The following is a 22,452-nucleotide window of genomic DNA, read 5'->3' as shown; positions in this document are numbered from 1 at the left end:
CTCGTACACTTGTTCAGTCGCTCAGTCCATGTCTTTGCAACCCCATGGACTGCAGCACGCCAGGCCTCCCTGTCCCCCACCGTCTCTTGGATCCTGCTCAAACTCATGTCCATTGAGTCGTGATGCCATCCAACCATCTCATCCTCTGTTGTCCCCTTCTCCTCCTGCCTTCAATCTTTCCCAGCATCAGGGTCTTTTCTACTGAGTTAGCTCTTCGAATCAGGTGGCCAAAGTATTGGCGCTTCAGCTTCAGCATCAGCCCTTCCAATGAATATCCAGGACTGATATCCTTTAGGATTGACTGGTTCAATCTCCTTGCTGTCCAAGGGACTCTTCAAGAGTCTTCCCCAACACCACAGCTCAAAAGCATCAGTTTTTCAACTCTCTGCCTTCTCTATGGTCCAGCTCTCACATCCATACATGACTACTGGAAAAACCATAGCTTTGACTATACAGGAGCAAGCATCCTTTAATTTCATGACTGCAGTCACCATCTGGAGTGATTTCGGAGCCCAAGAAAATAATACATAAATAATCTTGTACAGAAATTCTTGCATCGTCCCAACCTTTGAGGATGGTGGAATCCTGAGTGTCAGAAGGAGCCAAGGGTGGGGGTGGGGCAAGGGCTGGATGGGAGGGGACAGTGCAGCTAGTCCACCTCTTCCAACAAGCTGTTGTCCAGCTTGGCCTGGGAGTGAATGGACAGCTCATGAAGCAGCCACTCCCTTTCTGGCTGGGTGTCTGCATGTCCCCATGGCTGCCTAGTCCAAGGAGGCCAGTCGGGACCCTGCTCTGCTCCTTTTGGACAACACGTGGTTAATATTCTGCCTTCTCACCTCCCAGACCAGAACAGCATCTGCTGTAAAATCCTCCTAGGTGGGCAGTGACCTCTTTCGACTTAGGCTTTCACCTTTCAGCTCCACACTAGTTGGCCAGCAATTAAGCAGACTGGATGCTTGATCAGCATACATTATAAACCACAAATGCCGATTGCTTCACCTTCTGCCCCATTTCTTTAACTTTATTCCCCATTTCCCTTCTAGCCTCTTAGAAATAACCCACCACGTTCTTTTGTTCAACCATTCCTTCTGACCTGACCCAGTACAGAGGGCAGCCTTAGTGTCCACTGATTGCCCCACAGATTCCCACCTGCTATCATTTTCAAACGTCTCCCAAATAAAGAAGGTGTCAGAGAGGGTTTCCTGATGGCACAGTAGATAAGAATCCACCTGCCAAGGCAGGAGACACAGGTTTGATCCCTGATCTGGGAAGATCCCATATGCCTAGGAGCAATGAAGCCCATGCACCGCAACTAACTGAAGCCCACGTGCCTTAGAGCCCGTGCCCCACAAGACAAGCCACCACAATGAGAAGCCACAGCTATAAGAGGCCCGCATAGCACGACTACGGCGTAGCCCTCACTCGCCACAATCAGAGAAAGCCCGAGTGCAGCAATGAAGACCCAGTGCGAGCAAAATAACAATAAAATAAATAAACATTAGAAAAGAAAGTGTCAGAGAAATGTCTGGTAGAAAGAAGTGTATTACAAATTGAAGAAATAGGCTTCTGTATGCATTCACAAGTGTGGCACTCATGTTGCTAAAACATGGGGTGTGAAAGGCTATTACAGCAATTGGAATGACCCTTCTACAGTACTGTGTGGGGATCATTAACTGACAGAGGCGAGGAGAGAGTTCAGGGATGGGGCAGGGTGGGCATGAAGCATCGAAGGAAATCACCTGATGCTTGAAGCCAGTGTGCTTATCCACTAAGAGACAGCAGAGACTACGGCCACAGGCTGACCACTGACGCATCTGTGAAACGGGCAGCTGAGGGCGTGCGGCCGTCAGGGGAGCTGTCGGCGGTCCGCTCCCTGGAGACCCTGGGCTGCACGGAGGGCGGGTTCAGCCCGGGAACTTGGCGAGCCGCTGCCGAGCGCGGGACAGCCGCTCCAGCCGCTCCTTCAGGAACTTCCTCTTGTCTCTGGTGTCGGTGCGCTCCTTCAGTAGCCAGTCGTACTGGTCCTTGTCCTGGAGCAGCTGCAGCATGCTCTTCTTGAGCTGCTCGCCATACGTCCGGAGCACGAAGAACTGGATAATCAAGGGGATGTGGCCGGAGATGCGGGTGCTGACCTCCTGCGAGGAAGGAAGGCGCAGTTCACACGAGGGTGAGGGGCCGCGCCCTGACTTCAGCACGGCACCCCGGCAGGGACCCAGACCCCGAGGGTGCACAGTCCCCGCTTGGGTTTCAAACCCACCCGCATCCTCTGTGATCTGGGCAGCACCAGGCTAGGGACCAACCCCGACTCTGGGCTCCCGCCAGCCTCTCCTGACCACTAAATGGTTACTTCTGATGCAAGAGGGCAAAACGTGCCCTAGGAAGGTAAATGCACGGAGTACAAAAAGTACAGAGGACAGGCTTGTGGACAGTCTGTGGGTGGGAGGAATTGAGAGTAGCATTTAAACATATGCATTACCATGTGTAAAATATATAGCTAATGAAAAGTTGCTATATAACACATGGAGCTCAACTCCATACTCTGTGATGACCTAGTGGGTAGGATGGGGGTGAGGGAATGGGAGGGAGGTTCAAGAGGGAGGGGACATATGTGTATTTACAGATGATTCTTCTTGTTGTATGGCAGAAATCAACACGACATTGTAAGCAATTATCCTCCAATTAAAAATAAATTTAAACAAACCTGCATTTTAAAATTATTTACAACTCTCCCTAAAAGATTCTATAACCTCTTTTTTTTTTGTTTTAAATCAAGGCTGAAATTATTTAGCATAAAAGGGGGTGGGCTATCAAAAGCCACAGAAGGGAGCCCTCTGAGTTCTAAGCATGCTGGAAGTCACTTTCAACTTTACTTTCTCCCTCTTCCTGAGGGAGTCCTTCCTGAGACAATACCCACTTCCCACCTCACCCATGTCCTCTGCTTCCTTTTGGTCTATTAAAAAAATTATCCAAAGAATAAATTTAATCAGATTAATGAAAAAAGGCAGACACCCAAATGAACTTTTCAGCCAACCCGATATTAATTTGCTTTACTTGACTATTTTCCTTTGTTTCTGCTGGACTAGGCAAAGAAAGAGATTCTCCCTCTAGACCCTCAAGAAGGCACCCAGCCCTGCTAACATCTTGACTTTATCCAGTGAGGATCATACTTGATACGAAAAGTAGGGCGTTCTCATTAAAGTCAGGACAGGGCAAGGCTGTCTGCTGGTCTACTGTGGTTTCAAGTTGCACTGAAAGGACCAGATGGGGCAAGAAAAGTTTGAGGTATAAAAACTGGAAAGATCAGGGAGAGTGTAAAACCACCACTGTCTGCAGAGGGATGAGTGTTGGGAAAACTCAGGAGAAACAGATGTAAAACCACCACAGACAGTTTAAGAGAATCAGCATGGTTAACAAATGTAAGAGAACATACAGAAATTGACCAATGAGATGTCATGGAAGAAAAGTCTCATTGATAGGAGGTACAAAGATGAGAAAAGAAGTAGGAATAAACTCCAGACATGTGCACCACCTACACAAAGAGAACTTTAAACACTTTTGAGACTCCCCAAAAGGATATATAAGAAGGAACATCAGGGGTCTCCTGATGTTCTTGGATAGGAAATTTAAAGGCACAAAGGTGCCAATTCCGTCACTGCAGGTAGAAATTCTTCTGAGGAAGAAGGACTTTGGCCTGTGGTCTGCAGATTTGGCACCTGCCTGGCTTTCTGCATGGCTTGTCCTACCTACCTTGGACTTGATGAGCCAGCCTCCATAATTGTATAAGCCAGTTCCTTTTTTTATACTTATAGATATAAAACAAGCCCTAGCCTTTCCCTAGATATAATGGTCAGTTTCATGTGTCAGCTTGACTGGGTTGTAGACCCACTTATTCAATGGAACTCTCATCTAGGTATCTCTGTGGAGATATTTTGTAGATGTGGTTAATAGTTCCAATCAGTCAATTTTAAGTAAGAAGATCATGAGAAACGCTGGACTGGAAGAAACACAAGCTGGAATCAAGATTGCCGGGAGAAATATCAATAACCTCAGATATGGAGATGACACCACTCTCATGGCAGAAAGTGAAGAGGAACTCAAAAGCCTCTTGATGAAAGTGAAAGTGAAGAGTGAAAAAGTTGGCTTAAAGCTCAACATTCAGAAAACGAAGATCATGGCATCTGGGCCCATCACTTCATGGGAAATAGATGGGGAAACAGTGGAAACAGTGTCAGACTTTATTTTTGGGTTCTCCAAAATCACTGCAGATGGTGATTGCAGCCATGAAATTAAAAGATGCTTACTCCTTGGAAGGAAAGTTATGACCAACCTAGACAGCATATTCAAAAGCAGAGACATTACTTTGCCAACAAAGGTCCGTCTAGTCAAGGCTATGGTTTTTCCTGTGGTCATGTATGGATGTGAGAGTTGGACTGTGAAGGCTGAGTGCCAAAGAATTGATGCCTTTGAACTGTGGTGATGGAGAAGACTCTTGAGAGTCCCTTGGACTGCAAAGAGATCCAACCAGACCATTCTGAAGGAGATCAGCCCTGGGATTTCTTTGGAAGGAATGATGCTAAAGCTGAAACTCCAGTACTTTGGTCACCTCATTCGAAGAGTTGACTCATTGGAAAAGACTCTGATGCTGGGAGGGATTGGGGGCAGAAGGAAAAGGGGACGACAGAGGATGAGATGGCTGGATGGCATCACTGACCTGATGGACGTGAGTCTGAGTGAACTCCGGGAGTTGGTGATGGACAGGGAGGCCTGGTATGCTGCGATTCATGGGGTCGCAAAGAGTTGGACACAACTGAGTGACTGAACTGAACTGAACTGAAAGAAGATCATCCTCAAGAATGTGGGTGGGCCTCACCCAATCATGTGAAGGCTTTAATATGTGTGTATGTGTGTGTGTGTATTACTCACTCTCAAAGGTTCTGCCAGGCAGCACAGGGGGGTGAGCTTGGCTGCAGGAGAAGCCAAGGGGGCACAGGGCTGTCCTCGCTTTGCCCTTTACTGGCTTCACACACACCCATGCACATCCCAAGGTCTGCAGAGTCTGACCGTTTGAGCTTTGTTGCTCAGAGTGTATCCCCATCCAGCAGCATAGCATCCTCTGAGAGCCCCTCAGTAATGCAGAACTGTGCCCCATCTCAGACTTGCCCCGCTACCACCACATCTGCATCTCTGGAAGATCCTGGAGAGGTGTGAACATGGTTGGTGTGAGATGCTCTGCCTGAAGTGATGGAGACATCTGGTAAACCAGGAGGCTGCCATTTGTCTTCCTGTCCAGACTTTCACATCCCCCCGGGCTCTGAGTTATGCATCCTTCCCCAGATGAATTAGATGGACCCTCAAGTTATTTGAAACGTAAGGTGCATGTGCTACATTGCTCAGTCATGTCCAACTCTTGTGAAACCCTATGAACTACAGCCTGCCGGGCTCCCCTGTCTGTGGGATTCTCCAGGAAAGAATTCTAGAATAGGTTGCCATGCCCTCCTCCAGGATATCTTCCTGACCGAGGCATTGAACCCACGTCTCTTACATCTCCTGCCATGGCAGGTGGGTTCTTTACCACTAGTATCACCTGGGAAGCCCAAAATGTAGGGAAGCAATCAAAGAACAAGTCTCTGTGAACAGCAGCTTCTCCAGGGCCAGTGGTCACAGGCTTCTATGCTTCTCCTGCTGAATATTCACAAGAACCCTGGGAGGAGGTAACCACATTACTTCCTTTTAGAGAGGAAAGCTAAGGCTCAGAGAGGTTAAATAACTTGACTGGGGCCACACAGCCAGCCCAAACCAGATGCAGATGGCTCTAAGTAACAACTCTTTTCATGTCTGATTGAATTGCTTCTACAGAGGCTTACCAAGGGCTGAAAGATGGGGCTGGTGGTCCCCTTACAGAGATAAGACTGAAGAGACAGGCTCTTCATTCTCAGAGACAGAGAATGGATGAGAAGCACTGTCCTGAGACTAGCAGACTCACCTGGTGGTACGCGGTCAGGTGTTGAAAGATCTCATCTGTGGAGGGCTCTGAGACCTGGGATTGGAAGTAATGGTTTGATTTTTTGTTCTTTTCTTCTTCTGCCTCCTTCTCTCTGACCTGTTGCAATGCACGCCGGTACACCTGGTCCTGGCAGTAGACCAACTGCTCCATTTGGAAATGTAGTCGGATGGACTTCTCAGCTTCATTTTCTTGTTCTGATCGAATGTCTTCAATTTTGCACTATAGCAAAGGAGAAACACAACAGAATTTCCATCTAGAAACAAATCACTGGGTCAGAGGACAATAGCCCCACTGCAAAGGCCACCCCTAGCAGGTGCCATCTAGGAAAGGGCTGGTGGTTTTGGAGCAGCCTTCTGCCCCCACAATAGCTTCTCTGGGCAGGGAGTGGGACTTCCCATTCTGGCTGAGGGTCAGAGTTTCCCAGGAAGCCTGAGCCACACAGATGACCAGACCGTGCATCCCCAGGGCCTGGGAACCTGCATGGGCTCTGTTCTCAGGCCTGATTTCCAGCTTTTTTCCTTTTCCCTTTTACAGACTTTTCCATCTGAGGAGGAGAAATATTTTTCTACCAGAGAGCTCACAGGGATAAGATGGGAGCCAGATTCCATCAGTCAAATTGCACATATTCCATGTGCCTGGGGTTTAGAGGAACTGGCTGCCAGAAAGTCAAAGAGGGGACCCTTCACACAGAAAGTTACCTGGACCCCCTGGCTTCACTGAATGCAAGAGTGTGATGTCAAGTGTGGTCCTAAATCTTCTCTATGTTCCTTCTGACTAAGAGGGCACTCTTAGTCCTAGTCGTAGATGAGGAATCAGAGGCCCAGGCAGGTTAAGAAGCCGCAAGACCTCCAGTTTGCAAAAGGCAGAGCCAGTCTTCCCATCTCTGCTGGGTGCTGGGTCTAAGGTTGGTGTCCCCACCAGATTCATGCACTGAAAGCCTAATCCTCAACAGGATGGAATTTGGAGGTGGGAGGTCTTTGGGAGGTAATTAGGTCATGAGGGTGGGGCCCCCACAAATGGGTTAGTGACCCTCTGAGAAGAGATCCCAGGGAGCTCTCTCTCTACCTCTGCCCCCAGCCTCCTGTTTCGTGAAGACGCCAATGAGAAGGCCACCAGCACCTCCATCTGGGATTCCAGTCTCTTGGACTATGAGAAATATTAAGTGTGTGCAGTGGTATTAGCTATGCAGCCCAAGCCAGGACAAGGGGGAGTCCCTGTTCCTAGATTGGACGAGTCGTTCCTATTTGGTTTCCTCGATGAGTTTCCAGGTTCAGGACCATTCTCTTCAGCTGTAACAGGGTTCCACACTTACTGTGGCTCTCCTCTGTTCCTGTGACTAAATATTTTCCTTCTGAATTCTTTCTCTTTCACTCCCTCTTACTGCCTTTAACGAGACATCATCGCTCATATCTTAAATTCACTATTGATCTTGACTATTTGCTTCTCCAAATACACAATAAAGGTTGAACAGTCTTAATCTAAGAAATCTTTTTCTAATGTCAGGCCTACATTTTTTTTTTTTTAAAGTAACTTAATGGTCAGTTTTACCTTGGCAGTTCGGTGGAGGTTGAAAAATTCATTAAAGTGTCTTCCTGAAACATTTGTGAAGGTATTCCGGATTATATCTGGTGAAAGAAAGACAGAGAAGTCCAGTCTTGCTGGAAAGACCCATGACTTCATAAATTGCAAAAAATAAGAGGGTAAAACAGCAGAAACAGTTCCCTGCCTCCCTCTTCCCCAGCCCCAATCTTCTCTTTCTTTCTGAAGGAAGAAGGTGTGCTTTCTTACTCAAAAACATCCTGGAGGAATTTTAAAAATCTAAATGTCCACTGAAATATTTATCTGATGTTTACATTTTCTTCCTAAGTATAAATAGTTGCAAAGAATGCAATTTCTGTTATTATAAATACATTAATATTTATAGTAAAACACATCACTTTTTAAAATACATCAATGGAATCAAAATAGCTCTGTTATCCATTTAAAACAAATAGGTGAACAAACTCTCATTTCAATCAGAAAACTTACATTATTTCATTTTATTTTTGAAACTGATATTTCCACTTGACTTCCTCACAGAATGTTATCTTAGTGTGATGTACAGTATCTTTATGCTTGGAAATTTTTTTTGGCCACACTGTGAGGCATCTGGAATCTTAGTTCACTGACCAGGGAGTGAATGCTCACCCCTGTAATGGAAGTGCAGAGTCCTAACCACTGGACCAGTGCTAACCACTGGCTGCTATGCTTGGAAATCTTTTGGCTACATATCACATTTTTCTAAACAGAAATAGGTATATATAGACTTTTTAACATTTTTCTGAAGAATTTTCAGAAAGCCTTGAAGCATTACACAAGAATTTTCTTTAAGACTGACTGAAGAATGCACAATTGATCAACAAGACACAATTACAGATTTTGGTTTATAGTTATTAAGCTCGAAGGTAAAATTTAATTAGAAATACCAGGGAAACCACTTGGACTTCCCTGGTGGCTCAGTGGATAAGAGTCCACCTGCCAACGCAGGGGACGCAAGTTCAATCCCTGGTCCAGGAAGATCCCACAAGCTGAGGAGAAATTAAACCTGTATATCACAACCACTGGGGCCCATGAGCCGCACCTACTGAGCCCACGTGCTGCACCTACTGAAGCCCACAGGCCCTAGAGCCCACGCTCCTCAACAAGAGAAGCCACCGAAATGAGAAGCCCGCTCACAGCAACTGGAGAGTAGTCCCCGCTCGCCGCGACTGAGAAAGACTGCACAGCAAGGAAGACCCTGTGCAGCCAAAAATAAATAAAAGGGCAAAGTAAACAAAAAAGAAATACATGTCTTATCAACTGTGAAAAGGCTGTCCTCCCTTCACCCCTATGGATCCTCAAGATTACGACTTGATGCTAAAATGAGACAGTTGAAGCCTGAGTGAGGAGGGTGTCGGCCAAGGAGATGACAGAGAAGAGATTCAGTAAGCTCAGAGCAGTAAACAGGAAACCAGGGAGCGAAGACTCTCGAGGAGAAGGGGGCGGTGAGTACTGCAGGGGACCGTGCGTCTCCCCCACAGTGCCGACATGGCTTGCGATCGGCAGGTGACCACGGTGACACCGTCTCAGGCTCATGCCGCACTTTAGAGGCTCAGCCCACTCGCATCATGTACAGCTGTTTAGTCAACCTTACTTCTCAGAGATTTCGAATAAACAATAGTGTTTTGAGATTGTGAAGTATGCAAAGTGGTGGAGTAGAGGGAGGTGAGGTATGATAAGAAACATACATCTGGTTCTTGTCCCTGGTTCCTAACACAGCTCTTAAACCCCTTAGAATATCCTGGGTGATGGGAGCATCGCTTGTTCTAACAAGGTGGCCCTAGACAGCTTCAGGATGGGGCTGGTCACCAGAAAGACCAAGCCTTTGATTAGAAGCCTGGAACTTCCAACCCAGCTTCCCCCTTCTCCCCAACTTCTGGGGGCTAGGGGAGGGGCTGGAGATTGAATTAAAAATTGATTATGCTCCCATGGGATAATTGATTGTGTCTGTGTGTGTGTGTGTGTGTGTGTGTGTGTGTTGATAGCTCAGTTATGTCCGACTCTTTGTGACCCCACGGACTGTAGCCCTCAGGGCTCCTCTGTCCATGGAATTCTTCAGGCAGGAATACTGAAATGGGTTGCCATTCCTTTCTCAAGGGGATCTTCCTGATGCTGGGATCGAACCCAGGTCTCCCTCATTGCAAGCAGACTCTTTACCATCCGAGCCACCAGGGAAGCTGTATAATTGATTATACCTTCATAAAAACCCTTAATGACGGCTCAAAGATAGCCAGGCTGGTGAACATGACCACATGCCAAAAGGGTGGTCCCGCCCTCACCACACACACTCCAACAGACGCACTTGTAACCCGCCCACATCACACACTATGCATATCATTCATTTGCAACCTTTCATTGCAAACTTGCAATCTTTCATATCCTACACCAGTAAACTGGTGTGTGCGTGTGTGCTCACTCAGTCTTGTCCCATTCTTTGTGACCCCAGGACTATACTCTGCCAGGCTCTTCTGCCCATGGGATTCTCCAGGCAAGAATACTGGAGTGGGTTGCCATTCCCTTCTCCAGGTGAACTTCCCCACCCTGGGATGGAAGTCCCGTGTCTTTTGCGGCTCCTGCATTGGCAGGCGGATTCCTTACCACTGAGCCACCTGGGAAGCCCCACTAATAAACTGGTAAAGGTAAGCAAATCCTTTATAGCAAACCAGTAAAGTAGAGTATGCTCCTGAGTTCTGTGAGCTGTTCCAGCTGAGTATGGAACCCCAGGAGTGGGTGGTGGGAACTGTGACTTATAGCTGGTCACTTAGCAGTACAGGAGTCTCAGACACGGAGCTGCCATCCACAGAGGCTGGTCTTGTGAGCTGAGCTGTGGGTCTGTGTGAACTCCAGGCAGTTAAGTGTCAGAAGGGGAATGAATTGTTGGACACCCAGTTACAGTCTGGAGAAGACTAGTTGGGTTGCTTGTGTTGGAAAACACCCCAGCAGGAGGTACTGGCTTTGACCGTGTCCTAGAAAAATTGATAAAATGCCTAAAGTAAAACCAAGAACCCACCTGTCACTGTGCGCAGCATGTCCACAGCAGGCTCTTCCAGAACTCTGACCTGCTTTTTTATGATGGTCTCAAACGTCTTGTAATTCACAAACCCTGGCAACTCTCTGCCACGATACCGTTTTTCAAATTGCTTGATTTCTTTACGTATGGCTTCATAACCTACAGAAGGAAAGGATAGCTCTGAATTATTTTGCAAAAATAACCTTGCTTGTTTGGCTGAACACAGTAGCATTCTGACCTTCCTGAAAATACAGAGGAGCAAGAAAAAAAATCAAATCTGATTTTCAAATTGAAAAAGATTCAAGGATTGCAATAAAGAAACAGATTTTGAGATAACTGTCCTTAGTCATCTCAAGATGGCATGTGTAAAGCCAGGGAAGGACACTGAAAAATAGCAAATGCAGACACTTACTAAGACAGTTTTAAAAAATTTTGGCTGCACACCACAGCATGTGGGATCTTAGTTCCTTGACCAGGAACTGAACCAGGGCCCCCTGGTTCAGCTGGACTCCATCTTCAGCATTGGAAGGTGGAGTCTTAACCACTGGACCACTGGGGAAGTCCCAAGACATATTCTGGAAAAGGTAACTTGAGTAGGAAATTTGGTAAATCAAATTTGATTTTGTAAAGAAAATTGTATCATAGAATACTATGACCTGCAGACACTTTAAAAAATAGAAATGGAGACTTTCCTGGTGGTCCAGTGGTTAGGACTCTGTGGGCACAGTGCAGGGGGTGAGGGTTTGATCCCTGGTCGGGGAGCTAGCATCCCACATGCCACTCGAGGTGGACCCACTTAAAAAAAAATAAAGAAATGACCATAATGCCAGCTGGAGTCAGTGACTCAGCATATATTCCCAGGTTGCAGTAGGAGTAAAATGTATTTATAAACCAGAGGGATAATACAGTTGGATTATTAATGTGATATGTTATCACTGTTTACTACATAAAGCACTTAATTTTTTCTCTATATTCTTGGAATTCTTTTTACTCTAAACAAACTAGGGTGTGAAGAACCTCCTTCATGGGGTGGGGGGAGGATGATTCAGAAGGACTAAGGTTCCTTCTTTTTGAAGAACTAACCAGGGATGGTAGCCTGGTTACCCGCTTTTGGTTAGGAGATATTTTCTGAAAGGTATTTAAAAAAATTAAGATTTAATTGGCATACCATAAATTCACCATTATTAAAGTATATATTTATTATATTCACAAAGTGGTGCAAACATTACCACTATCTAATTCTCAAGCATTTCCACCACCCCAGGGAACCCTGTTTCCATCAGCACTCACTCCCCATTCCCTCTATCCAGCCCCTGAAACCACTAATCCACTTTCTATTTCTATGGACTTGCCTGTTTTGAACATTTCATGTAAATGGAACTGTACATCCTGTGGCCTTTTGTGTCTCACTTCTTCCACTTAGCATAAGGGCCACTCTAGTACGTGTGAAATGGGATTTAACTTGCATTTCTGATGGCTAACAATATTGTGCATCTTGTCTCGTGCTTATTAGCCATGTGTGTGCGGGTGCTCAGTTGTGTCTGACTCTTTGCCACCTCATGGACTGTAGCCCCTGAGGCTCCTCTGTCCATGGGATTTCCCAGGCAAGAATCCTGGAGTGGGTTGCCATTTCCTCTTCCACGGGATCTTCCCAACCCAGGGAGGAAACTCATGTATCCTGCATTGGCAGGCGTATTCTTTACCACTGACCACTGGGAAGACAATCTTATTAGCCATACCTGTATATTTTTTCTTTTTTTTGAGGAATGTCTATTCCAATCCTTTGTCCATCTTTAAATTGAATTATTTCTTTTTTTGTTGTTGAGCTGTAAGAGTGCTTCACATATTGTAAATACAAGTGAGTGAGTACTAAGTCACTTTAGTTGTGTCCAGCTCTTTGTGACTCTATACTGTAGCCCACCAGGCTCCTCTGTCCAGGGGATTTTCCAGGCAAGAATACTGAAGTGGGTTGCCATTTCCTTCTCCGGGGGATCTTCCAGAACCAGGGATCAAACTCACAACTCTAGGTCTCTTGCATTGCCAGGCAGGTTCTTTACCACTAGCACCACCTGGGAAGTGAAGTCCTATAAAGACTAGACCCTTATCATATACATGATTTTTAAATACTTTCTCCAGTTCTGTGGAATGTCTTTCCACTTTCTTGATCGTGTTCCTGGATAGTGTTCTTTGATATGCACACAAGTTTTAAATTTTGATGAAATCCAATATATCATCTTTTCCCTTGTGTTGCTTCTGCTTCAGGTGTCCTAGCTAAAGAGACCAATACCTAATCCCAAGGTCACAAAGTTTTAAACCTATGCTTTCTTCTAAGAGTTTTACAGGTTTGGCTTGTACACTTTGGTTTTTGATCCATTTTGAGTTTATTTTTGGATAGGAGGTGCATTAGGGGTCCAAATCAATTCTTACATTTGGACACCCAGTGATATGGAACTGATCATTTGTTGGGAGGAATTTATCGTTTTAAAAAATGAGCCATTTTTCTCACAGGCTGTCTGCCATAAGCACTTTTGCCATAAAAACCTGGCCAGGTAATGCCACGAGGGAGCTTCTGGAAGCCAAAGACTGTTGTTTTCTTTGAAACGGGTTAGCATGGTGCTCCCCTTCCTCGACATAAGAACATGCTGCACAGCAGGTGTACAAGTCTCCGCTCACAGACTTGGCTTCTGTAAGCAGCACAAGGGGATGACAGAGGATGAGGTGGCTGGGTGGCATCACAGACTCAACGGACATGAGTTTGCGCAAACTCTGGGAGATCGTGAAGGACAGAGGAGCCTGGTGCATCGCAGTCCATGGGGCCGCAGAGAGTCGGACACGACCAAGCCACTGAGCAACAGCAACAAGTGACACAAAGACTGTGGACGTGCGACAAGTGACCACCCCACGAATGAGTGTCCTGGACTTTGGTCCCCAAGGTTCACATCCTACCCTGCCCTCTGTGCCCTCTGCCAGGGAATAAAGGTCCAGCCTCTGAATTATGTAGAAACTCCCTTGATTTCTCTCCCCATGTTCATTATTCAAAGCCAAGGAGGACTGTCCGTCTGAACCTCTGCTCAGTTTAAATAAATCTTGAAACCACCACCATCGCCTACTGCCCCCCTCCACCATCAGATTGTTGGAATAAAAGCAGATTGAAAGTTCCCTCAGCTGCTGCAGTTTTCTCATCGGTCAATATATGATTTAGTTTAGGCTTCTTAAAATAGTAAAAAAAAAAAAAAAATTTCAAATCACATTTTCTACTTTTCTTAGACTCTGGAGGATTTGATGATGCAAGGTGGTACCCAAGATGCTGCTGTATTTTCTTTTTGCCACTGCAACTATAAGGGCTTCCCAGGGAGCACAGTGGTAAAGAATCCACCTGCCAACCTGGAGACATGGGTTTGATCCCTGGGTTGGGAGGTTGCCCTGGAGGAGGAAATGGCAACTCATTCCATTAGTCTTGCCTGGGAAATCCCACGGACAAAAGAGCCTAGCAGGCTACAGTCCGTGGGGTTGCAAAGCATCAGATGACTGAGCAACTAAACAGTGACTATAAGATCCATTACAGGACACGTCAGGTTTCAAGGCCTCAGTGGATTACCCACTGGATTATTTCAGGGGCAGCACCAGTGGGAACACAAAGGGCATGACATACATGGAAAGGTCACCTGCTCCCTGTTGAGGGAAAACTGAGTCTTCTAAGAGTCATGACTGGCATGGGCCATTGAACCTGCATCTTCTCTCAGGTGTCCTCTGAAGTCTGAACCTTATGCTTGCTGGCCTGAGTTCAGGGACTTGAAACAGCACATGCAGCTTTCACGCTGCCAAGTCCTTACTCTGACCGTCCTTGACCACCGTCATCACCCACCTCCCCCAGCCTTGGACTCAGCTCAACTTGACGTGTTTACCGTGGTGCCTCAGACTCACCTTCTTCGAAATTTTTCTCAACCACAGCACTCCATTTGCAGAACTCAGTTCGTACTTTGGTAAACAGTCGGGAGTCATACTGCTCCACGAATTCCTCCCCTTCTATTGTTGAGATGATCTCTTTATTAAATGTATCAATTTTCTTCCAAGAAGAAAAAAAAGAATCAGCAGAGATATTCTAAACAGAGCAAGGGAGTTTGGCAGTCATGTGCATGGGTGAGTCCCTCTTTGCTGTCTCTCAGGCCAGGTGGGAGGACAGGAGAGAAGAAGCTTAGGCAGCAGACAACCCCAAACTCCCCTCACAGCCTGGGGGGGGTCCCCAGTGAGGGAACGCACTTGAGGAAGAGCCAATAGCATGCATGGGGTGGTCCACCACTCCCTGCCCACCTTCTAACTCCGGGCCCGTTTTGGTGCTAAGTGGGCAGAACGCATTTGGATCAGCTTTAGGGAAGTGAAGACAGATGAGCGTGACACCCATAACCCCTGTGGACAGTGATGCACGACTCCCTGGCTTGGCGCCACTGGCAGTCCTCACCTCGATCAGAGAGAACATTTTCTCACTTTCTTCTTCTGGGATGTCCTTGCCATACTTCTGTAACTCCTCTGTTATTCTCTGGTGAGTCTCCTTTATTTGATTTTCCAACAGGGGCAGAGTTTTCTGAGAAAAACAACAGAAAGACATAAATATAAAGAGGGAATGAGCTGTGGTTGGCGATGGGGAAGGGCTAGGGTTAGGCCAGTGCTTGCAAGAAGCTCATTTTTAATTAAGCCGGGTGGGTAGTTTATCAGCATCCCACTCAACATGTGATCCTCTGACAGGCAATAGCCACACCCCCTGGGAGCATCCCAGGCCACATCCACAGCCCCTGAATCTGAGCCCACATCTTAACAAGATGTCCAGGCGATCCATGTGTGTCAACATGCTTTAGCTTTGCACTTGCAAGACTCTGTTCAGCTCTGCGTGCACTTACACAAATGTGCATGATGAGTTCACTAGTCAGTCTTTCTGCCAGGCAGGGGATAGTGGCCTTCCCTTCCTCCAGAAGGTCCCTGCAAGAGAAGACAACATTCATGTCCACCTGGGTCTAGCCAGAAAACACCGGTTGGCTCTCTGTCGCTGGGGAAAGCCAAAATAAGTGCAGTTACTTCCCACTGGATGGCATGTCCTGCAACTGGATCACACAGAATCATGACTGAATTTTTGTAATGTTTCGTATTTCGAAAATGGTATAGAATGATCCCTTCCAGCTGATATATTAAATGTGTCTTATGACAGCTGACTATAAATGGTCTTTATAAAAATTCACATATCACCTAGAGATATGTTTCCATAACATGCACATACCATTCTGTATACACAGTGAATATTGGTACTGGGCTTCACGAAAATATATTGACAGATATTTACACAGGTGCATGGATGAAGCCTGAACTGGGGGACCCACCCTTCTCCAAAATGACAACTTAAACCATGAGCTGCGTGGGGAAGGAGATCAAGCCCTCCTCTCACTCTTTCCAAATATGTGTTTGTAGAGTGAGCTACTACACAGTTTTCCACATGTTAAAGGACTTTTTAGGATGAAGGGCAGCCAGGGAACATGAGTTCACACACATCTTTGCAAGAGTACACTCATACCTAAGTTTCAGCTTCTGTACCTGTCGAATTTTTAATTGCGGGAAAATATACATAAAATTCACCACTTTAATAATTTGTAAGTGCACATGTGTGAGCTAAGTCACTTCAGTTATATCTGACTCTTTGTGACCCCATGGAAGGTAGCCCAACCGGGCTCCTCTGTCCATGGGATTCTCCAGGCAGGAATACTAGAGTGGGTTGCCATGCCCTCCTCCAGGGGATCCTCCTGACCCAGGGATCAAACCTGCATCTCCTGCATTGGCAAGTCAGTTCTTTACTCACAAGTGGGGAGTGCCACTTGGGAAGCCTGTAGGCACACATTCAGTGGTATTAAGTACAATTACATTGATGTGTGACATCACCACCATCTACCTCCAGAAACAGCTCATCTTCCCCACCTGAAACTCTGTCCCCATTAAGCATCTCCCCACCCCCTCCCCCAGGTCCAGTCTCTATGAATTTACCCCTTTAGGGACCTTGTATAAGAGGAATTATACAGTGCTTGTCTTTTCATGACTGGCTTATTTCACTGAGCGTAGTGCCCTCAAGGTACAGCCGTGTTATAGCAGGTGCTAGAATTTTCTTCCTTTCTAAGGCCAAATTCTATTCCACTGTGTGGATAGAATTTTTTTAATCCATTTTGGATAAACATTGTGTTTATCTATCAGTGGTCACTCAGCTTGCTTCCATGTTTTTTTTTTTTTTTAGCTATTGTGAATAATGCTCCTATGAACACAGGACTGCAAGGATCTCTTCTGAATTATGTGTCTCTGCAGGCTTCTGGGAACATCAAATATGATAATGTTTACAAAGGACATGCGTCTCCTCCCACATACACATGTGCACACACAAGGGATCTCAGTGAATGTGTCATTTTTTTTCCTCAACATCTTATAAGAATCTTTTTATTGGCATCTCCTTGGCACAGCCCTATAATGGTTGCTAGCACTGTGATCTCTTATTCTAGTTTGTCCATACAAATCCCATGATTTTCAACATGTACATTCCACAGTCTTCACAATTAAAAACAAATCTGGGCTGAACATGCTTTAGGGGACATCACTGAACACATCTCTGATTGCTTGCCTGTGTGGAATTCCTAGAAATGGAACTCAGCCTTAGGGACACCTGTGTGATCTCAGCACACGCCATTGGCAGCAGAGATACAAGCCCACATCCCTCCTTTCCCACCAACTCCACACCTTCTCATTATTTCAAAATAACCAATTTATCAGTATCATCCTTTTTTTAAAAATTTTCATTTTTGGCATCAGGGTTAGAAAGGCCTTTATCCTGGGATTATTAATTCTCCGCCTATATTTTCTTATGAGAAGTGGTACTTTCTTTGTACTTAATTTTAAACTTCCACTGATATTTATTTTGGTATCCTATGTTAAGTAAGGACAAATTTAATCTTTCCCAACTATTAAATAATTATTTCAGTGCCACTAATTGATAATGAAACTGACAAAGCCCAGGAATTTGAAGTGCCACGTTTATCACAGACCAAATGTATGTACTTGAGTCTACTTCTGGGTTTTCCACTTTGTTTCCATCCTGTTATACTTACATTTATATTCTGTTTCCAGAACTATAACAAGTTATTGCAAAAAGTCTCCGCCTTCTTCTGAAGTTTCAGATTTATTCTTTGCCTACTTTGTGAATCCCTCCTTTACTCTTCCAGGCAGATTCCCCATGGCCACAGTAAAGGAACAGACACACACGGATACGCTCAACAGCCAACCTTGGACAGCATGCGTTTCTCCTGTGAGGAAGGAGGTCCTTAATTTCGGTTCTCCCTGGGAAAGCTCCGTGCACATACCTGAAATGTGCGTGATCCTCGAAGAATATCCGCTCTCTCTGCAGGGCCTTGTCCAGGCTCATCCGATGCTTGATGTCCTGCTGGCCGCGGCACTTGACGATCATGTAGCCCTTCTTCAGGTGGAAAACCAGGTTTCTTACCACGTCCACGACCTTGTCTTCCGTGCCTTTGTCCACCAGATCGGGCTTTGTCAAGATTCCTGCAACCCAGAGACTCTGGTTACAGAATGTTCACATCTTCGCAGGGTGAGGAGTAAGGTCAGCTCCCCTCCTGGGGAGCGAGGTCCCCTGGCCCCGGGCTTGCTCCCACGCTGCTTGGGGCAGACAATGCAGCTTGCCTAGTGAAGGTGCGAGGCTCAGCCCCTCTGTGCTCCTTAAGTTCACTTCACCCAGACCTTGGCTCTCATGCCAGGGAGACAGCAGCGTGTAATGGCCTGTTACGTTCCTCCTGTTCACCAAAGGAGTTCACTCTCATGCAATGGGTCTCAAACTTCCCTGTGCATCGGAGCCATCTTAAGGCCCCGCTCCAGAGATTTTGATTCAGCAGATTCGGTGGGATCAAGGGACTTGCATTTCTAAAAATTCTTTAGTTAATATTGGTGCAGGTGGGGCCTGGCTCACACTTGGGAAAATAAGGGTCTGACCAGGATCAGCTAGGTCATTTGCAGGACCCACTGCAAAATGAAAATGCAGAACTCCTGTTTAAACAAGTATTGCAAGATGGCAGCATCAGAACACTGCCCTGCGCTTGGACCCATCTGTATGTGAGGCCCCGTGCGGTTGTCCAGCCCAGGATTAACTCTGAGGTTTACTGTGCCCACTTGTAGCCACAGCCCTGGCTGAGAGATTCTCATCCCAGGCAGGATGGGCAGCAGGCCAAGCAAAGAATGAGAACCTGCAGCTAAGGATGGTGGAGCAGAATGTGGAAGGGACTGATGGCATCACTGGTATACAGGTGAGCAGCCTCTGCCCAGGCTTCTTGTTAGGTGTGAAAATAAATTTCTGTTTGTTTCAGCCACTGTCCTCAGGCTCTCTGCTATTTACAGCCAAATGCATTTTTTCAAACATAACATTTTAACCATTTTTACATGCACATTTCAGGTGCATGAAACACTTTCATGTTGTTGGGCAACCTTGACCAATATTCATCTTCAAAACCTTTTCATCTTCCCCAGCTGAGACTCTGTAACTGCCAAACACTAACTCCTATTTCTCCCTTCCCCCACTTGACTTCCTGTCTATGAATCTGACCACACTAGGTCCCTCATATGAATGAGGCCATGCAGTATTTGTCCTTTGGCACTGGCTTATGTCATTGAGCACAGTGTCTTCAAGGTTCATCCTCATTGTGGCAGATGTCAGAATGTCCCTCCTTTTTAAGGTTGGATACTATCCCACTATCCCAAGATAATCATGATGGTATGATCACTCACCTAGAGCCAGACATCCTGGAATGTGAAGTCAAGTGGGCCTTAGAAAGCATCACTATGAACAAAGCTAGTGGAGGTGATGGAATTCCAGTTGAGCTAGTTCAAATCCTGAAAGATGATGCTGTGAAAGTGCTGCACTCAATATGCCAGCAAATTTGGAAAACTCAGCAGTGGCCACAGGACTAGAAGAGGTCAATTTTCATTCCAATCCCAAAGAAAGGCAATACCAAAGAATGCTCAAACTACCACACAGTTGCACTAATCTCACGCACTAGTAAAGTAATGCTCAAAATTCTCCAAGCCAGGCTTCAGAAATATGTGAACTGTGAACTTCCAGATGTTCCAGCTGGTTTTAGAAAAGGCAGAGGAACCAGAGATCAAATGGCCAACTTCCGGTGGATCATCGAAAAAGCAAGAGAGTTCCAGAAAAACCTCTATTTCTGCTTTATTGACTATGCCAAAGCCTTTGACTGTGTGGATCACAATAAACTGTGGAAAATTCTGAAAGAGATGGGAATACCAGACCATCTGACCTGTCTCTTGAGAAACCTATATGCAGGTCAGGAAGCAACAGTTAGAACTGGACATGGAACAACAGACTGGTTCTAAATAGGAAAAGGAGTATGTCAAGGCTGTATATTGTCACCCTGCTTATTTAACTTATATGCAGAGTACATCCTGAGAAATGCTGGGCTGGAAGAAGCACAAGCTGGAATCAAGATTGCCAGGAGAAATATCAATAACCTCAGATATGCAGATGACACCACCCTTATGGCAGAAAGTGAAGAGGAACTAAAAAGCCTCTTGATGAAAGTGAAGGTGGAGAGTGAAAAAGTTGGCTTAAAGCTCAACATTCAGAAAACTAAGATCATGGCATCTGGTCCCATCACTTCATGGGAAATAGATGGGGAAACAGTGGAAACAGTGTCAGACTTTTTTTTTTCTGGGCTCACTGCAGATGTTGACTTCAGCCACAAAATTAAAAGACGCTTACTCCTTGGAAGGAAAGTCATGACCAACCTAGATAACATATTCAAAAGCAGAGACATTACTTTGCCAACAAAGATCCGTCTAGTCAAGGCTATGGTTTTTCCAGTGGTCATGTATGGATGCGAGAGTTGGATTGTGAAGAAAGCTGAGCACCGAAGAATTGATGCTTTTCAACTATGGTGTTGGAGAAGACTCTTGAGAGTCCCTTGGACTGCAAGGAGATCCAATCAGTCCATTCTAAAGGAAATCAGCCCTCGGTGTTCTATGGAAGGAATGATGCTAAAGCTGAAACTCTAGTACTTTGGCCATCTCATGCAAAGAGTTGACTCATTCAAAAAGACTCTGATGCTGGGAGGGATTGGGGTAGGAGGAGAAGGGGACGACAGAGGATGAGATGGCTGGATGGCATCACTGACTCGATGGACATGAGTTTGAGTGAACTCCGGGAGTTGGTGATGGACAGAGAGGCCTGGCGTCCTGCGGTTCATGGGGTTGCAAAGAGTCGGACACGATTGAGTGACTGAACTCAACTGAACTATCCCACTGTGGGCTTCCTTGGTAGCTCAGCTGGTAAAGAATCTGCCTGCAATGCAGGAGACTCTGGTTTGATTCCTGGGTTGGGAAGATCACCTGGCAAAGGGATAGGTTACCCACTCCAGTATTATTGGGATTCCCTGGTGGCTCAGATGGTAAAGAATCCACCTGCAATATGGGATACCTGGGTTCGACCTGGGTTGGGAGGAGTCCCCTGGAGGAGGGCATGGCAACACACTCCAGTATTCTTGCCTGGAGAATCACCATGGACAGAGGAGCCTGGCGGGCTATAGCCCATGGGATCTCAAAGAGTCAGACATGACTGAGCGACTAAGCATAGCACAGAACTGTCCCACTGTATGGATACCTCACATCCTGTGTATCCCTTCATCTCTCTGGGACACATGGGTTATTCTACATAAAATGCATTGTCAACTGATATAACTGCTTTCTGATTTTGCCCCACCCCTGAACCCACTACGCCTCTTATAAGCAGATAGACAAGGATTATGGGTCAACCCATGGCCAACTAGAGTCAATTGTGGCCCAAGAGTCATCTGGCCTCAATGGTTCTTGAATGGTTCTCATCTGCTGGGTGTAGGCCCCCACTCATGTGTGCCAAGAAACACCCACTGGATTTAAGGGATGCTGCCCCACTGTCAAGCCACCTACGATTTTTACATTCTTCCCTGGTGGCTCAGACAATAAAGAATCTGCCTGCAATGCAGGAGATGGAGGACACACGAGTTCAGTCCCTGGGTCAGGAAGATCCTCTGGAGAAGGGAATGGCAATCCACTCCAGTAGTCTTGCCTCGGAAATCCCAAGGACATCGAAGCTAGGAGAGCTACAGTCCATGGGGCCACAAAAAGTCAGACATGACTGAGTGACTAACAATTTCATTCTTCTTACCTATGGTCCTATCTCCTTGGGGGTCCACCTCCTGAGCCATGCGCAGCGCCTCTGTGGTAGCGATGTCCACGTTAGCAGGGACCACCACCAAGTTGATGGTCTCCTGCCTAAGGATATACTTTCTGATGAGAGACTTGATCTGTAAGAAAATTAGAGGGTCTGAGAGTTGAGACAGGTCCTGACCTTGTACTTGCTTCTGGCCTTCCAAGTCCCAGAGGTATTTCTTCCAAGAAGCAAACACAGAAATGAGCTGACAACACAAGTCAGAAAAACTACATTTTCTGAGGGAACACTATGAGGTTTTAACTCGTGAGTCATCTCCCAAGACCTCAAATCTGAAGGTCACAATGAAAAATAAGATGTCAAAAGAATTGCTTGATATTCCCTAAATCTTTAATCCACAGGGTGAGATTCACTGATACAGGAATATCATTATATTTGCTCTTAATGCTCCTTCTTCCCACATAAAACCCCTTCCTAATGCATGCCGATTTAGATATGGCATAGAGTGTAACTATAACCAAAAATGAGTCACTGCATAAAACACAAATAAAATGCCTTCCCAACTTTGCCTCTTCCCATAGAAGCTTCCATCCAACTTGGTGGAGTAATTTT

The 22,452-nt window shown here is 46.0% G+C and overlaps 1 protein-coding gene across 4 annotated transcripts in view; it reads right to left on the bottom strand.

Annotated features, from left to right (window-relative positions):
* Positions 1-1,526: 1,526 nt before the first annotated feature.
* Positions 1,527-22,452, bottom strand: part of MX1 (MX dynamin like GTPase 1) — a 33,965-nt gene continuing 13,039 nt past the window's right edge. For all 4 annotated transcript variants that reach the window (XM_055569724.1, XM_055569725.1, XM_055569727.1 and 1 more), the window contains exons 7-15: positions 21,838-21,976; positions 17,975-18,173; positions 15,488-15,566; positions 15,052-15,174; positions 14,517-14,658; positions 10,593-10,751; positions 7,553-7,629; positions 5,984-6,223; positions 1,527-2,135 (exon numbers count right to left, since the gene is read on the bottom strand). In XM_055569724.1, the coding sequence (XP_055425699.1) occupies positions 1,905-2,135; positions 5,984-6,223; positions 7,553-7,629; positions 10,593-10,751; positions 14,517-14,658; positions 15,052-15,174; positions 15,488-15,566; positions 17,975-18,173; positions 21,838-21,976 (1,389 nt within the window). In that variant the 3' untranslated portion in view covers positions 1,527-1,904. The remainder of the gene's footprint in view (positions 2,136-5,983; positions 6,224-7,552; positions 7,630-10,592; positions 10,752-14,516; positions 14,659-15,051; positions 15,175-15,487; positions 15,567-17,974; positions 18,174-21,837; positions 21,977-22,452) is intronic.

The sequence above is a fragment of the Bubalus kerabau genome, chromosome 2, assembly GCF_029407905.1.
Source record: "Bubalus kerabau isolate K-KA32 ecotype Philippines breed swamp buffalo chromosome 2, PCC_UOA_SB_1v2, whole genome shotgun sequence".
In the NCBI taxonomy this organism is placed as follows: domain Eukaryota; kingdom Metazoa; phylum Chordata; class Mammalia; order Artiodactyla; family Bovidae; genus Bubalus; species Bubalus kerabau.
Note: the sequence above shows the minus strand (reverse complement) of the source record. Positions and strands in the feature narration are given on the sequence as shown.